Source organism: Myotis davidii, unplaced genomic scaffold, assembly GCF_000327345.1.
Source record: "Myotis davidii unplaced genomic scaffold, ASM32734v1 scaffold327, whole genome shotgun sequence".
NCBI classification, from domain to species: domain Eukaryota; kingdom Metazoa; phylum Chordata; class Mammalia; order Chiroptera; family Vespertilionidae; genus Myotis; species Myotis davidii.
This window is the reverse complement of record NW_006298628.1, coordinates 2,642,367-2,656,510: the sequence shown is the minus strand read 5'-3', so window position 1 is coordinate 2,656,510 and position 14,144 is coordinate 2,642,367. Positions and strand designations below refer to the sequence as shown.

The 14,144-nt window shown below is 48.8% G+C and overlaps 1 protein-coding gene across 1 annotated transcript in view; it reads right to left on the bottom strand.

Moving 5' to 3' along the window:
• Positions 1-2,434: 2,434 nt before the first annotated feature.
• Positions 2,435-14,144, bottom strand: part of TTLL6 (tubulin tyrosine ligase like 6) — a 25,873-nt gene continuing 14,163 nt past the window's right edge. The window contains exons 8-14 of the mRNA XM_015570867.1: positions 13,140-13,315; positions 10,947-11,135; positions 9,994-10,171; positions 8,539-8,811; positions 5,238-5,595; positions 4,192-4,460; positions 2,435-3,172 (exon numbers count right to left, since the gene is read on the bottom strand). Of these exons, the coding sequence (XP_015426353.1) occupies positions 4,192-4,460; positions 5,238-5,595; positions 8,539-8,811; positions 9,994-10,171; positions 10,947-11,135; positions 13,140-13,315 (1,443 nt within the window). The 3' untranslated portion in view covers positions 2,435-3,172. The remainder of the gene's footprint in view (positions 3,173-4,191; positions 4,461-5,237; positions 5,596-8,538; positions 8,812-9,993; positions 10,172-10,946; positions 11,136-13,139; positions 13,316-14,144) is intronic.

Below are 14,144 nucleotides of genomic sequence, written 5' to 3'. Positions count from 1 at the left end.
ATTGAAAATATTTGTAATCGTATTCATTTTACTGGGCCTCTGTGTTGGTGGGTGTGGCGGATAAAGAATCAGGGGTGTCAAGGAGCTGCTCTAAAAACAAAAACAATCCCTACCCTCCTTTGAGTCTCTGCTTCACTGGTTTAGACGGTGGGAGCTCTGCCCACGAAGGGACTGTGGGAACTGAAATGGGAGAGTTGGGGTGGAGAGGTGGGAGGGTGGAAGGAATGGGAAATGCAGCAGACCCCGAGTCAGAGGCCCCCACACTAAGTCCTGGCTCTGATGTCCCTCCCCTCGCCTCAATTTTCTCATCTGTAAGATGGGGATAACACTGTTCTGATGTCACAGACTGCTGGGAAGAATAACCAACGCAATGCACGTGAAATGCTTTATCATGATCAGACTTTCCTTGGCCAAAGTGCCAAAATGAAAGGGGACCATGCCAAGGACAGCAAGAGCAGCAGCCCAGGGATCTGTATGAGCACACCCATGGCTACTCGATTCGCTGGTACGTGGGCTCAGCTAGTTCCATCTCACCCTCTGCCAGATCCAAGTAGAAGTGAGAGTTCACTGCAGCTGGCCTGCCTCGGCCTCTGTTTGCTTTGGCCACAGTGTGCTGGCCCTGCTGGCTTTGCCAACAGGATTTCGGTGTTTGCTCTCCCACCTGGCATAACTGCTGAGGCAGCTGGCATTCCGCTCCTGGTGAGCATGCCTACCAATGCTGCTCACAGCAAGAGGGATCTGTCCCAGCACTGCCTGCTGCAGCCTCCTGTGGCCTCTTCCTCAGATGGATGGGGTCCCTTTGTGCTACCTTTCCTAAGACTATGAGGCTTGAGGGAGCAGGGTGGTGGAGGGGCACCACAGTCTTTCCTTTCACAATGGTTGCCCAAAAAGTACACTTCTGAGGGTTAAAAGGAACCAGGAAATAGCAGGAAAAGAAATCAAAGGGCCAGAGAGACCAGGCACCAGCCCTAGAGTTTTAAAGGACTCATTTTGTTTCCCACACTTCTTTCCTCATGCTTTCTGCAGACAGTAGATGTTCCAGAGTAAAGAGAAAGGGGGGGGGGGACCCTTGCTGAAGGTCACCCCAGACCAGTTAGAGCCCATGGTGGTGGGAGTGTCCTGACGGAAGCATGATTAGCAGGTGTCTGATGGGAAGAACACGTGCTCAGAACAATCACAACCCCTCCCACCCCGAGGCGGCTCCTGGAGCCTCCAGCCACCTCCCCAGCACACAGTGTGCCCTCAGGAGGCGTGACGTACCCTCCACAGGACACACTGCCTGCTTGGCTTTCCCAGGCTGCTGGTGAGAATCATGGCTGGAGAATGCAAAATCATTGAAAGCAATACTTAGGAAATTGCAGTTCCAAGGTCTTCGCTGCCTCCCTAACAATTTGCAAAACCCATTTTATTGCTGCTTTAGATTCCTCAAGTTTGAAATGCCACAGTGCCCTGTCATTAAGCCAAGGGACATGCCAGCTGTAAAGACGAGGGTTGTGCATGATTCTATTCGTTCATGTAATCACCCAGGATGGGCGGGGAGGACGCTTAGAACGGCTGCCAATCTGCCTGACTTACACTCCCTGCCAGGGTGGAAGCAAAACTGGACTCTGAGATCACCCTTCGAAGGCTCCGGAGAGGTGTCCTGCCTGTTTGAGGTGGGCCAGGGGCTGTCCAGTGTGGGTGAGCCAGATAAGCGGCTCCCAAACACGGCTATGCATCAGAACCCTCCAAGGGAGTGTTCTAGATCCAGGTCAACCCCACCCCACTTCCCCATCCCACCCCACCCTCTCACTGACCAATTTGGTCCACAGCAAGGTGAGAGCACACCGTCTTTTTAGCTGCCCAGATAGTTCTGAGCCTGGAAACACCTGCCCAGACCAATGTGGCCATTTTCCTGATAATTTTAGGAAAGTTATTTTTGCATCGAGAAACTTTTCCGTTAGTGCTGCTCTTTTCAACCCATCTGAGGACAGGAACTCATCCACTTCTTTATGACACAGACTCTCTGATCTCCATCCCCCAACGCTGCTTCTCCCAATGTCCCTATTTTCTTTCAGTGACTCAGTTCTCTGGAAGCCGCCTTTTTGTTCCCTTTTCCTTGTTCCCTGCATTTGTTCAATGCCACGTCCAGCTCTACGATGGCTGACTGGCCCGCTCTCTTTTCTTTCCCACCGTCAGCCATTCCATAGGGGCTGCCAGCGCTTCAAACGCAGGCCACCGTCTGAGCCTCCAAACCACTCTCCTACCTCAGGCTCTCTCCTTGCCACTCATCCATCCTACCATCTGCTACCAGATCCATCGATCTCACCCTCCATGAAATCTCTCTCCCGCTCAAAAACCTGCAGTGGTTTCCCACAGCCCACGGAGTTAAGGGGAACACTTCCCAGGACAACGTTTTAGGCCCTTCACAATATTAACGAATCGGGCTCCTTGACCCGGCATCGAGCATGGTGATTTATTTTATTAATGTACACACGAGGGGGAAATGCAGCATTTCTGTAGGTTGATGGAAGAAACATCTGCAGGCTGGGCACTCTCTCCTCACTTCTTGTCTTCACTGGCGAGATTGAGTGGGGCTGGTAAGGGCAGCAGCAGGAAGATGTCTGGGTACTGAGGTGGCTGGGGTGGGAGGAAGCATGATCTGTACCTGGTGGTGGTGACTGCCCCAGTTCTCTCACTCGGGGCTCTGAGTTCTCCATCATGTCTAGCCCGCTCTCTGCCTTTGCTCTTTGGAGTTGAAGACCCACTGACACAGGCCTGTTGGTGGACTGAGGACTTGGGATTCTTGAAAGTTGTGAACCCTCCTCTGAAATACTCCTCCCTCGCACTGCTCTGTCTGGGGGAGTCTTCTGGGTGGTGGTGCCATGTGAGGGGCCCGTGGGAATGACACCGGTAGGAGCAACTGGGGCGTGTCCCGGGACATCATAACTCCCAGAAGTCATGGTCCTACAGCACTGTCGGCTAACTGGGAGGGCACAAAAAGCAAGGCTGTTGGCCTCAGTGGTGCTAGTGAGAGGGAGGGACTTAGTAGACTAGGATATCTAGTTGAGAAAATAAAACTTTTGGTTGATCCCATGGGCACTGTAGACACTGTAAGAAGAGACAAATCATTTCCTGGGAGTAAAAAGTAAAATGGGGGTGGGGTGGGGAATAGCGGAGATCCAGTCTGATTCTGGGGGTGGAAAAAAAGATTTTTTTTTTTTAGATTTTCCTGTAAAATGGTAAAATGGCCTCTAGAATATTCAGGCCAATGAACACATCATCACCATTCTTATCTAGTGTTTCAGGAGATGCTCAGGTGATTCACATCCATGGTCACCAGAAATTCATTTTACCTACATTCATTTTACATTCATCTTCCTACCTCCCTATAGCCCCAAACATTGGCTATAGATTATTTAAGAGCAGCCAAGATGGCTGGCCAGAGATAGTAAGTGGTAGTGATTAAGAGCACACGCTTAGGCGCTCATTTATCTGTGTGTTCTTGGGCAAGTTACTTAACCTCTCTAAACTTTGGTTTCCTCATTTGAAAAAAAAAGAATGACATGGTATTAACCACATAGAGCTTCTCTGAGAATTGAGATAATGAACGCAAGGCTTTGGTACACCAAAGGCAAGTGTGCCCAGCAGCACAAACCCCTCTACCATGCAACGCTATGCTGTAGAGCTCTCTGAAGTTTCTATATACCAACTGACGTTCTGACAGAGGGCTCCCTGCTCCCTTTGGTCCTTTCACACAGTAGAATCAAAGCTTAAAGATCTTTGTTTCCACATCTCAGTATCCACTGTCCGGCTGCTCAGTCCCCTCAGTACACGCCATTACAGGGCCAGCTTTGGGGCAAGTGGCCTGGGTCGAGGCCAGGTTGGCACAACCTGAAAGATGTGGAAATCAACCCCTCACAGTTGACATGGTTCTACTTCTGGGACCGGCTTTAATGATGGTCTCAATTTTAGCCGTAAGTGAAGACAAGGCAAAGTGCACTTAAAGCAGGGGGGACAGATTAGTCGTAGCAGAAGTATAAATTGCAAGGGGGTCACATGTTCACTAAAGATTAGTCTTAATTGTCTACTTACCTGTATGGCTTTATCAATCCATCCACCCACCGACTTACCCAACATTCACTCCAGAAATATATACATACGGTGCTTGCCAATGCACCAGGCCCATTAAGGGAATATGGGTGGGCCTACCTATTTCCTCTCACATTCTTTTTGGCCAGAGACCAGGCAGTGATTGCATGCTTCCCGATCCTGTATACACGGGTCCCTCATAGCACCCAGACGTCTTCTGTCAGGCCTCGGATCCAGTCGGGCCGAAGTGGCCACCACCAGTAGATCCCTCAGAGAAACATCACGGCGGTGAGTTTTCTTCAAGAAGAGGAGCGAGGGCATATCCAGCGGCCTCTTCTCATGAGAGCTTTGGCTGCGCAAGTAACACTTCTGGGGCAGGGAGAAGTTTTCTGGAAAGGCAAAGAAACTGATAAATTGGCATTATCAATTTAGGCTGCTGGACTCAGCACAAATTCTTGGAAAAGGCCACCTCCCCGTAGGGCAGCGGTTCTCAACCTGTGGGTCGCCAACCCCCTTTGGGGGTCGAGCGACCCTTTCACAGGGGTCACCTAAGACCATCGGAAAAACACATATATCATTACATATTGTTTTTGTGATTCATCACTATGCTTTCATTATGCTCAGTTTGTAACAATGAAAATACATCCTGCAGATCAGATATTTACATGACGATTCATCACAGTAGCAACATTACAGTGATGAAGTAGCAACGAAAATAATTTTATGGTTGGGGGTCACCACCACATGAGGAACTATACTAAAGGAAGGTTGAGAACCACTGCTCTAGGGTCTCCTGGCCTACATCTGATCCTGAATCAGAATCATCCATTGTTCTTTTCTCAAAATAGTTTCTCTTCCCTGTTTTTTCATACTTAATGCCTCCATCTGGTACAGATTTAGCTGAGTGGGCCTCAACTGAATGAGAACCGGGGAATGTTGAAGAGGGGTACTTAGACATAGCGCTCTATTTTTATCTTTCTTATCTTCCCAGTAAGACTGGAGACTCCCTAAGGACACAGACTATGTCTCCACCATCAGACTGCAGTCACCCTCAGGACAGGGAATGTATCCTCCCCCTTCAGACTGGACGCTCCCCAAAGATTAGGACTGGCTCTGTTGGTTACTCCACGGGCTCTGGGTAGATCCCTGCACAGGCTGGCACTCACGTGACTGGTTCTGCACTGCCAGCTTTGGGTTGTAGGAAGCTGGGAACAAGGAGAGCTTCTCCCTCAGGTGAACCTTGGTGAACAGCTCTGACATCAGGTGCTGTTTCCTCGCGTTATTCTTCAGCCACGTCCAACGTGGGTTCAGCGAGTAGCGCTGGGGTTTTGCCGGCAGAGAAATTTTTGATATTTTCTCCTGGAAGAGGTACAGGGGGGTCTGCTGTTGTTTGCATTTCAGGGAGACCGCTCTGTCCGTCTCTGGGCTACTGCATTCTGGGCTGTTTGTCGTGCTCAGCAGCGGGGACTCAGGGGAGTCTGAGAACTGGGTGCAGGTTTCTGAGGTCTCTAATGACGATAAGAGCTGGAAGAGAAAATCATCCAAAAGGTGATTGTGGAAAGCAAAGGGCTCCCTGCTATGCCGTTCTTGATTTAGACAGATTAAGAACTGATTTCATCAGCGGGATGAAAGATGGGGTTAGAATAGTTTCCTCTGACCAGGAATTGGTTAAACCAGGGGTTGGCAAACTGCGGCTCGCGAGCCACAAGCGGCTCTTTGGCCCCTTGAGTGTGGCTCTTCCACAAAATACCACGTGCGGACGCGCACGTACAGTGCGATGGAAACTTCGTGGCCCATGCGCAGAAGTCGGTTTTCAGTCTGGGCGAGTCTATTTTAAAGAAGTGGCGTTAGAAGAAGTGGGGGGGAATAGCATTCCTGACTCATATAATCAACTGAAATAAACTAGCGTTTGCTGTTCTTTCCTTATTCGGGCCTACATATTTATGCGAACAATCATTTTCAAGCATGAACCTTATCAAGAGTAAATTGAGAAGTCGTCTTATTGATGAGAACCTGGAATCGTGCCTAAAATTAAAAACAACAACATACAAACCTGACTTACCCAAGCTTTCCAAGGAGATGCAAGGCCATTGTTCACATTAGTGTTTGTCAGTCATTGTCATGATTTAATTTTATGGATATTGTAAGGTAAATTGTAAAGAATTTAATTTTATCAATATAATATTGTTATTAAGTATGATATCAAGTTTTATGCAACGCACCTATAGTTTAACTAAGACTTAAAACGTTTAAATAAAGTTTATTAAGTTAATTTTAGGGAACGTTGTGGAGTGAAAGAAGATGTAGTGTCGAGGATTGAGAAAGGTATGTTGAGATGGTTTGGACATATGTAGAGGATGAACGAAAGGAGATAGATGAAACAAGTATACAAGACGAATGTGGATGGGAAAGTTGGAAGGGTCGACCGCAGCAAAAGTACCTCAATCAGACTGAGGACGTTTTTAGCAAAGGCCAGCTTAGGAGTACCCTAATTAAGTTAATAACAATGTACCTACCTATATGTTTCAGTTTTTAAAAAAATTGGCTCTCAAAAGAAATTTCAATTGATGTACTGTTGATATTTGGCTCTGTTGGCTCTGTTGAGTTTGCCGACCACTGGGTTAAACACTAGGGCAGAATATGGTAGGGATGGCCACAGAGCTACCTCTGGAGGTCTTTGAATGTGACAGAGATTTTAAACACTAGGGATTAGTAATCAGAGAAATAGCTGTTCTACAGCTATTAGATTAGCAAAAATTAGAAAGCTGTTGGTGGGATGCAGAGGCACAGGCCCTCTCATGCACTGCTGGTGAGAATGCAGACAGTCATTCTGGCAAATCATCTAGAAATACTTGGTAAAATAAGATTACAAATACCCCATGACCAGCAATTCTGTGCCTAGGTATACACTCAAAATAAGTTATTAGTTCCTTTTAAAAAAAACTATGTACACCAATGATCCCAGCAGCATTATTCACAGTAGCCAAATGTCCACCAAAAGATGAATGAATAAATCAAGTGCGGTAGATGCATACAATGGAATACTAGTTAGTCTTAAAAAAGAAGAAAATTCCAATACATAATACAACATGAATGAGCTTTGAAAACATTACGCTAAGAGAAATAAACCAGACATGTAAGTACAAATATTGTATATTTCTACTTATATGAGGCACCTAGAGCAGTCATAGAGACAGAAAGTAAAACAGAAAGGAACAGAATAAGGCAGAAAAAATATTTGAAGAAATAACGGCTATAAACTTCTCAAATATGGTGAAAGTCCTCAATTTACAAAACCATTAAGTTCAGGTATCCTAAATAGGATAAATAGAAATAAAATTACACCCAGACTCATCATAATCAAATTGGTTAAATTCAGAGATAAAGAGCATCCATTAAAAAGTGACACATTGCATACAGGGGACAATGCTATGAATTTTTAAGAAAGAAAGAGCCCTGGGCAGTGTGACTCAATTGGTTGGGCATCGGCCCATCCGCCAAGAGGTTGCCAGTTCAATTCCGGTCAGGGCACGTGCCCGGTTGGAGGTTCGATCCCCCATGGCAACCATCAGTGTTTCATTCTCACATTGATGTTTCTCTCTCTCTCTCTTCCTCGCCCCTCTCTCTCTAAAAATCAATTAAAAATCCCTAAAAAAGAAAGAAAACTAGAAGACAGTGGAACAACATTTTTAAAGTGTTGGAAGAAAAATAATGTTAACCCAGAATTCTAGGTCTAACAAAAATATCCTTCAAAGTGAAAGCTAAATAAAGGCTTTTTTCAAGTAAACAAAACTAGGAAGTTCATCACCAGCCGAGAGGGGAGCATTACAAAAAACAACTAAAGGGAGTTTTTCAGGCTAAGGAGAAATGACATCAGACAAAAATAAATAAATAAATAGCCCTAGAGTTTTGGCTCAAAGACCTCCTTTTCTTTTCTCCACTCCCCACATCCATGAAATCCTGAGGTGACGATGTGATGAATTTATGTGGAGATAGCAGCAGAATCAACAGCAGGGCCTAAGGAATCTAAAGTTCTGAGAGAGGAGCGAAGGAGCTGTGGTCCCCAGAGGGCGAAGTGACCCCCTAATACTTATTCTCTCTGTGACTTCCTGCCACTTGGCTCTTGTTTTCAGACTTGTAGCCTTCAGAACTTGAGAGAATCAATGTGTGTTTTAAGCCACCAAGTGTGTGGTCATTTGTTACAGTAGCCCAAGGAGGTGCCCTGCCTAAAAAGAGGGGATGCAGGGGCCAGCCTTTCTAACAGCCCTACAGGTATAGGCCTCTCTTCCTAGCAGCTGTGCCATTCCACGCCTTGGGTGTCACAGTGGGGAAATCAAGGCCCAGGGAGGGAAGGAGGCTGACTCAAAGGACCCACAGGAAGTCAGGGGCAGAGAAGGGACAAGAAAGCCAGAGTCCCACCACCGCCTCCCGAGCTCAGCCCCCTGCGGGGTGGACCGCTCCACTTACCATGGGGCTGGGGAGTATGTTCACTATAGAGGCACACTTGGCTTCCTTGATTCTGGAGATGGGTTTACTGAGATCCAGCCCAGAGCAGCTGAAAAGGCTGGAGTTCCTCAGGTCGGGGAGAGAGCAGTAGTGTCTCGCCGAGGAAGGCTCGGGGGAAGGTGGGCGGTCTTCCTTCTTGGGGGCCTCCTGGTTGAGGCTGGTCTCTGTCTCATTTTTCTTTTCATCTCCGACATCCAAGAGCATGTCAGGCGCGGAGGGCACCAGTGTCAGTGACTGGAGGGATCGGAAAGGAGGAAACGAAACACACAGCTCATGGGAACCCAGCTCTGCCCACTTCCAGATTCATCTGCACCCAAGAGTAGGTGCAAAGGAGATGAGGGGGAGAAGGAAAGCAATCGGTGAAAGTCCTCAAAGTCTCTCTAATCTGGGGCTCTTCACCTCGAGTTCAGGGACTCCTAGAGAGCTCATGGGTGGTTTCACGGGGTCTTTGAACCACTTGAAACTATCTTTGTAGCCCTAACCGGTTTGGCTCAGTGGATAGAGCGTCGGCCTGCGGACTGAAGAGTCCCAGGCTCTCTTTCTCTGCACATCCCCAGTGAGGGGTGTGCAGTAGTCAGCTGATCCATGTTTCTCTCTCATGGATGTTTCTAACTCTCTATTCCTCTCCGAGCCAAACCGGTCAGGGCAATAAAATATATATATTTTAAAAAACTATCTTTGTATACGTCATAGTAAGAGATTCCATAGCTTTTATCAGATACTCAGAGGGTCTAAGGCCCCAGTAAAGTTATGGAAACAAACAAACATGTGCTCTAATCCTGTCTCTTTGGGTGAGTCATTGAGAAGAAGGAGATGGACTGAAGAGTCAAATGAATCTCTCCACTGAGCCTATAGAGAGAGCTAGGCAGAGACGGGGGAATCCAGAGATTCAGATTACCACAGTGGGGGACTGCCCACACTCTGAGCAGAGAGCAGGCTGGAAGGACCCAGCTGTGGTCAGTCACCCCATGTAATGTTCTGAGGGTCCTGCCTCCCAGAACCTCTTCCCTGCTTCCTCCTTTCTAGGCGGTGCCCCTGGCCTCCTGGAAGAGAGCGCTACAACCCCAACTGGAGCTGGGAACAATGAGTACGCGTAGTCCTGGAGCCCGCTCCCCACGTGGAGATGGTGCTCACCCTCCCAGCTGCTAACTCCTAGTGATGGAGCAAGGACGGACCAGTGAGCGTCCTCTCTGCCCGGATGGAGGGGTCCTCTGAAGGACGCTGGGCTCCTTGTGACTTCCGGGGTCCCCCTCCTGTGGCCCAGCCCTCCGTACAGCCCATTCCTTCAGTGCATCCGGGCTCTGAGCAGTGGCTTCCTCAGCATCCCCCTCTCCCCGACTCCCCCCACCCCCGAATAATTGGCCGCAGCCAGGGAAGGGTGCTGGGCACAGGTGCTCCCCTCCCACCCGGATTTACTTGTTTGGAGACTTGGGTGACGGCGGCCTTGTATTTTCGCTGTTGTGTCTGTTGCCAGCTCTTCGGCCCCTTGCCTCTCGCGTGCTCGCCTGCCGATTCCCCCTGCATCTCTGCCTTCTTCTCTTTCGTTTGCAAGGATTTTTTCTCCTGTTTCAGTCTCAGCTCCTGGATCAGTTGCCTGCCCATTGAAGAACAGTGAGTGTCAGTAGGTTAGGGATGGGCTTTGAATGGGGTGGACAAGACTGGGCAAAGAGCAGGGAACTCCTATTCCCTCCCCAGGCATGTCCAGTCTGCACACGTGATTGAAGGAGGTAGAGGAGAAGCATCCCTTAAACCACGTCATTCCCAGGCTTGGGAATAGTATCCAAGGAGAAATACACAGGAAGGGGACTCCACCACAACCCTATCTCACTCCCCACCTCCCAGGAGGACAGATCCCATATATGACAGGTGCTGAAAAGAGGGTCTGGACAGGCCAAAGTCAGGGGCTCCCACAATGGACCACTTCATATCCTGGGCCTCTGGCCAATAGTGTAATGGAAATAATGTAGTCCCATGAATCAGGAGACGGACTGTTGTCTCTTTCCTGTTATTACTCTATATGATGTCTTCTCTGCCCCGTCCTCCCCTTCCATAAAATGAGGTGGTGGGTGAGGACTGGACTGGATGGGATGAGTCCCTCCCAGCTCTCAGATTATATACCTGCAGGAATCCAGGAGGCAGCTCTGAGGGGGCCTGGTCATTCTGGAGAGGGGTGTGTAGGGGGATGCCTGTCTCAGGGGTGAGTTTCTAGAAACAGCCACATAGCTACTTAACAACACTGATCCTTGTGACAATAAGGCAAATGTTTCCCTGTCAAGTTCAAGGTTGGAGACTGAAGTTCACAAACCCTCATCATAGACCCAGGCCAAATCACCCAGCAGGTCAAGTCCATCTCGAAGGTGCTTTCCTACCGGGCATACAGCTCCCGGGCCCTGGAGGTGGCAGTATTCTGGAAGAGGGAGTTATTGTCCTGGAAAAACTTCTCATACTTCTCCGAATTCAGATTGGGATAAATCAGGTGGAAACTTCCACCGTTTTCCTTCTCATACTTCTCCGTTTTCTCTTGACGCAAGGCCTGGAAACCCTTGAGTTCTTTGATCCTGTTGGCAAGCAGAACACAGGGCTGTGTTGGGAAATGGCTCGATGCTTGAAAGAAATGTGACCAAGCTGGATATCATCTAGGGCCAGGCAGGGGCCCTGCACACAACAGGGGTCCATCGGTATTTCCTAAATGTTTCCCTGAGAGGATTCTAGCCATCCCGTCATAAGCGCTAAAAGCTGTTTAGAACAGTCTTCTCTGGCCCTCGCTGGTTTGACTCAGTGGATAGAGCACAGGCTTGCAACCTGAAGGGTCAGGGTTCGATTCCGGTCAAGGGCACATGCCTGGGTTGCGGGCTCGATCCCCAGTAGGGGGTGTGCAGGAGGCAGCTGATCAATGATTCTCTCTCATCATTGATGTTTCTAGCGCTCCCTTCCTCTATGAAATCAATACAAATATATATATATATATTTAAACACAGAAAAGAACAGTCTTCTCTGACAGTTCATCAGATTCTCTCTGTTGCGAGTAAAACCCCTTTCCCTCTTGGCTTAGTTCTGACCAGGCAGACTATGGCCACCTTCCCAATCACAGCCCCTCCTACCCTGTCACTCTCTGGAGAACGATAGCTTGTGTTTTGCTAAATTTGAGGGCTTCTTGGATGCACTTTTATGAGCTCTGATGATCTCACTCTTCTTCACAGCCCCCTGGGGAGATGGCGGTCATCGACGGAGGAATGATAAGTCCCTTTTACAGCAGGAAAACCAAGAGCCACTGAGCTATCCAGGCCAAGTTGTGACAAGGAGAATGACTCAGGAGAGGGCCCTAGCTGCGACTTAGCTGACACTGCCTCCTCCTCCAGCGGTTTAGAGAAAGCTAGCACAGTGGAGGGCATCCTGGAACCCCAGGCCACACGCCCCTGGGGCTCTGGGTCCAGACCTGCCGCTTACCAGCGAGGTGACCTAGTACAAGTCAGTTCCCCTTCCAGAGTCTTTGTCTCCATAGCTCCCAAACAGGACCATACTACACCCTACTGCCTACCACCCTCCTTACGGAGAAGACAGTACACATGAAAATGCCTTCCAGACACAGATGCTATTGCCTCGGTTCCAGAAGTTTCATCTCGAAGGACCGGGCTAGCTCCGCACATGAGAGCAGGGGCCACAGCGGGTCTGAAAATCAACACAGGCATTTCCTCGCCCGGGCTCAGAGTCTTCTGACACTAGACTCACTCTGCAGAAGGAGGCCTCTGTAAGGCAAGCGCTTCCCAGCAGGGAGCAGGGACACATGAGCTCCTGCCAACACAGTAACAGGGGGAGGACAGGCAAATCTTTCTTTTGGTTTAAAAAAAAAAAGGAATGGTTTTACCTTTCGTATTGGTAATCCCTAAATTTTAAACCTTCATCTGATATTAATAAGCTCATCTCCATTAGGTATAGTTATACCTATAACTTAAATCTCCTAAAATAGAGACAAAGGAATAGTCACAGTAAAAATATTCAAACTGCCACATTCCACAAATATAAACTAATTTTCCAAGTGGGATAATCATTTGTAAGCGCTGACTCCCCTCCCCACCAACTCCAGGCAAAATTCTTAATAGTCTCAAACACAAATGATAATACCAGGCATTATGGTAAGGAAGCCTTTTATACACCAACATTTCATTGCCCCCAACCACTTTATGTATGATTCGCTCCATTTCACAGAAAGAACACAGAGGCCCAGAGAAGTGACATAAAGGCCACATAAAGAGCCCTAGCCGCTTGGCTCAGTGGATAAAGCGTCGGCCTGTGGACTGAAGGGTCGCGGGTTTGATCCCGGTCAAGGGCATGTGCCTGGGTTTCGGGCTTCATCCCCAGTGGGGGGTGTGCAGGAGGCAGCTGATCAATGATTCTCTCTCATCATTGATGTTTCTATCTCTCCCTCTCCCTTCCTTTCTGAAATCAATAAAAATATATATATTTTTAAAAGACCATATAACGAGTAGGCTGTTGTATCATAACTTGGATCAGGACAGACCAGTCATAAAACAGGGGTTCCTGGGGGGGAGGGGCTACTATACTTGGCCTCCCGGGAACGGCATTGCTGCAGGAACCGGCCCCGTTGCTTCTCCTCCTCCAAGACTTTCTTTTTGTCACAGCTCCCCAGGTTGATCAGGACCAAGGTGTCATACAGCAGGCTGTCCTTCACCTCCTTATCCAAGCAGGAGTCGGTGGAGAAGCTCGGAGAGTGGTTGACCTGTGAGGGCAAGACGGCAGCTGGAAGCTGGGCTCTCCAGAGCGAAAACGGAGAGTGAGCCCTAAACGCCACCTCCAGGGAGCGGCCTATGCCCACCTTGGGGCCCTGGGCAGGGAGAAGGTCTGGACTGGAGCCACAGTGAGGAACGGAGGAGGTAGAACCCCTCTAGAGTAACTAGCTTTTATTTTATTTATTTATATGTATACATATATATATATATGTATGTATACTAGAGGCCCGATGCATGAAATTCATGCAAGGGGCTTGGCCCGCATAGCCGTGGCGGCTTGCCTTGGCCCTCACAGCCCCAGCTTCATCTGGAAGGACATCTGGAAGGTCATTTGGCTGTCCGGTAATTAGCATGACATTGGAAGAGTTCTAGCCGTTTCTGCAGGCTTGCTCCTAGTAGCTGATTCTGCTCTTGAGGTAAGAGCTCCAAACAGCCATATTCTCCTTCCCACCCACACCTGGGAACAAGGACTGGGAGTGGAGGAAATCTGATGTGTAATTCTGGGTTTCCCACCCCAAAGGCGGACTCTTGTCATTGGCAGCTGGCACTAGCCGGCACCTCTGACTTGCACCCACACCCCTCACCCCTCCTCCCAGTGCATACTGGATCACTGACTGCTCGGGCACAAGTACAATCTGGAAGAGAGACCGCCACCCAGAAGCTTCTCTTCCTCCTCCTCCCATCACCCTGGGGGCTCGGAGAGGCAGGAACATCACTGTGTGGCTCCGCACCCACTCCTGTGTCCACAGACACCAGGCCGTTCTCTGTTAGTGCTTGGAACGGAGCGGTCCAGGCCCCTGAGAGCCAGGCCTGCCGCTC